At 63.0% G+C, this 3,187-nt stretch overlaps 1 protein-coding gene across 1 annotated transcript in view; it reads right to left on the reverse strand.

The window, feature by feature from the left end:
- Positions 1-2,129, reverse strand: part of LOC110573849 (receptor-type tyrosine-protein phosphatase V-like) — an 18,110-nt gene extending 15,981 nt beyond the window's left edge. Inside the window, 5 exon segments of the mRNA XM_021682465.1 lie at positions 325-588; positions 753-1,022; positions 1,238-1,510; positions 1,678-1,726; positions 2,073-2,129. Coding sequence (XP_021538140.1) covers positions 325-588; positions 753-1,022; positions 1,238-1,510; positions 1,678-1,726; positions 2,073-2,129 — 913 coding nt within the window.
- Positions 2,130-3,187: the final 1,058 nt, after the last annotated feature.

Genomic DNA, 3,187 nt, shown 5'->3' on the forward strand with positions numbered 1-3,187 from the left:
GCCGGGGGGGGGGGGGGGGGGGGGGCGGGGTGACAGGGCTCCGTTGGTTTGAGGACTAAATGAGATGATCCGCAGCAAGTGCACGTCACCATGGCTGGCCCGTGAAGGCTGCAAGTGATGATAACTATTGCACCACCCTCATCTCTTCAGGGGCCACCCGCCCCCGCCCCCAGCCAGCAGGGGGGGGCGCTCCCTCCGAGCCTTACCCCTTCCCCGCAGGATTCCAAAGGCACCCCCCTCCACCCTTTGTAGCCCACCCACTCAGCCAGAGAAGAGCTGAGGAGCCTCTGCTGTGTTCCCTGGACGCCCCCCCCAAGCACTCACAGGTCCACTCAGTGGCATTGGGCCCCGCCACCCATTGGGGCCCGGCAACAGCCCTGAGCGTCAGCTCGTAGAGGGTGCCCGGAGAGAGGTGAAGGAAGGTGTGATTGGAGACCCCGCGTCTGACTACCGCGGTCAGGTTGGTGCCATCCAGGAGGTCCGTGAGCACCAGGTGGAGCCGGGCAGCCCCCTCAGACCTGCTCCAGGAGGCTTGTAGGGCCCTGGTGCTCAGGGTCCGCAGCACCAGCTCAGGAGGAGACACGGGGGCTGGAAGAAGGATGGAGAGAGCAAAGCCAGGCTTAGAAAGAGCCCTGGAGTCGGATCCTGCCGCCAACCAGCTGTGTGGGCACAGGGTTGCCTATGAGGCTCTGGACGCCCCCCACCACTCCCAGACCAGCTGCCACCTGGGTCTTGCCAAGTGCCTGCCTTACCTGTCCACTGGTGGACGCTGGTCTTCGCCTGGAGGTTGCCAGCCCAGGTGGTAACCTCCAGAACATACTCGCTACCTGGTAGGAGGTTGCTAAAATTGTAGGACAGGGTGCCTGGTGGCATGGAGGTATTATGGGCCAACGCCTGGGATTCTAGGTGGTAGAGGAGAAGTTGGTAGCCATCCTGCTCCCCAGGGGCAGCCCCCCATGAGGCCTCGAGGCTGGATGGGCTCCCAGGGCTGCGGAGCCGCAGGTTGTAGACAGTCGATGGGGCTGTGTCAGAGGTAGAGAGAAGCGCCAAGTTCAGGGCCAAAGGGGCATCACCCGTGTGCTTCTAGTGCTTCTACATGGGTCACCGTAGCAGGCATAGTCCTCAGAGAAGTTGCCCTCCTTGGCTACCCTGTCCCTGGGCCACCCTCCAGGACAGCTGCTTGGACCGCGAGCGATGCCTGCCCACGCCCGGCCCCCCTGGCCTGCAGACCACACACCGGTGCGGGCAGCGAGGGTGACCGTGGCATTCTGTCCGCAGGCTCGCAGGGCAGTCACTTCCAGCAGGTAACGACTTCCTGGCACCAGGTCCCGGAACTCAAAGCTGGATGCGTCGGTGTGGGCCTGGAGCGGCTGCCCTTCTGGAGAGCCCAGGGGACTCAGGTGGGTGAGGCGGAGGGCATGGCTCAATTTGTCTGGCCCCGGGGCTGCCCAGCTCAGAAAGAGGCTAGTAGGCCTCCCCTGGCTGCTGACGTTCACTTTCAGAGGTGGTCCTGGGGGAAGGAGGTGCATTCAGAGTCTCCCAATGCCCTTTCTCCTCTAAAGAAGGAGGGAAGGCAAAAAAAGGGCCAGAGCAGAGGCCAAGTCTGGCATGGAGAAACTGAGCCTGCACCCCCACTCCCTACCTCCCGCACCTCCCTTCCCTACTGAAGACACCTACCTCCACTCTCTCTGTCCGGGCTCCCTGCCAGGGTGTGACACTCATCTCCCTGTAAGAAGGAAGGGAGGAGGGGAGAGGAGATGGGCAGAGGGCTCTGGGGTCTAGGCCTCTGGGAAAGCCAGTGGGGGCCAGGGCCAGGATCAGAGAGAAGGCTGTCCTCTTGTCTGGCACTCCTCCAGACAGGGCCAAAAGGACATCACCGCTAGGCACAGGGAGCCAGCCCCGGGCAGGCAGAAGCAATTTGTTCTTGCTGTGCTCCGAGCCAGTGGCTGGGAAGGAGCAGCCCTGCTCTGCTTAATGCAGACCAGCTGCGGGGCCCCGCAGAGAGGTGGGAGCCTGGACAGGCCCCAAGGACAGGGCCCCACCCGCCCGCCTGCCCCCAGTGCCCACCGTACCTTGGCCAAGAAAGCCCGGAGCCAGAGGAAGGCAGCAAACAGGATTGAGGGCCTCATCCCGATGTCTGTAAAGGAAAGTTAAGAGGCAGCAGGGGAGGAGCCAGTCCCCCCAACCCTCCCCTTGCCCCGCTGGCTGGCTGGCTGGCGGGTGGACGGGCAGGCAGGCAAGGGCGGGAAGGCTGAGTTCCAGGCAGATGGCAGGCAGCAGACAGCCAAAGAGCAAGGGGCTGCCTCTCAACCCAGACCCTAACCGCTCACCCCATCCAGCCTTGGCAAGATTCCGTGAAGGGAGAGAGACCCCAGGGCCCAGAAGGTAGAAGGGGACTGCCCCTGTCAGGCTGCAGACAAGCCCGCCTCTCCCTCTGCCTCCCCCCGCCCCCCGCCCCCACCCCTCCTCCAGCACTTGACTTTCTAGGGAGGCCTTGGGGAAGACCAAGACAAGAGATGGCCTTGCCAGTGGACACACAGAGCGAAGGCAGCTGGCTCCCCACTCCCAGACCCCAGAAGAAGAGTGTGGCTCTGTTGACTCTGTCAACACGTGGGTGAGAGGCTGTTTGTGTTCAGTCGGGGGAGGGGGGTCCTGGGGACACCACGTGGATGTGCGTTGCTGTGGAGTGGATGGCCCAGCTGGGAGTGTGTGTCTGCTTCTGTGCACCCTTGTGGACAGGGTCACAGGGGCATGTTCTAAGGGCCTTGAGTCACAGACATTATAGATCTAGAAGAGCGCACCTGGGCCTTGCGACCAATCTGTTCCCACTCCCTCACTGCCCAGATGAGGGAGCTGATCTCCAGAGAGGGGAAGAGCCCAGCCCCAGAAGGCAAACCCTGCTCCTCACCCCCAAATTGGGGTCCTCTCTGCTTGGAACTCTCTGAAGAGCTACTTGAATCTCTAGTATATCTGCTTTCTCTCCCCCACCTCCTCCCTAGATCAGTGGGTGCCCACCCATCCCCCCGCCCCCCACCAGCCCCCCACCAGGCTGCAGGCAGGTGAAGGCCCAGGGGAGCTTCCCTAAGGCTTGGCCTAGAAGCAAGGCTGCTTCACCCCAGCCTAAAGCCCGCTGCTCACCTGGAACTGCTCACCCATGTGTCCCTACCCCATGACAGCTGACGGTGGG

Source organism: Neomonachus schauinslandi, chromosome 6 (assembly GCF_002201575.2).
Source record: "Neomonachus schauinslandi chromosome 6, ASM220157v2, whole genome shotgun sequence".
NCBI lineage: Eukaryota > Metazoa > Chordata > Mammalia > Carnivora > Phocidae > Neomonachus > Neomonachus schauinslandi.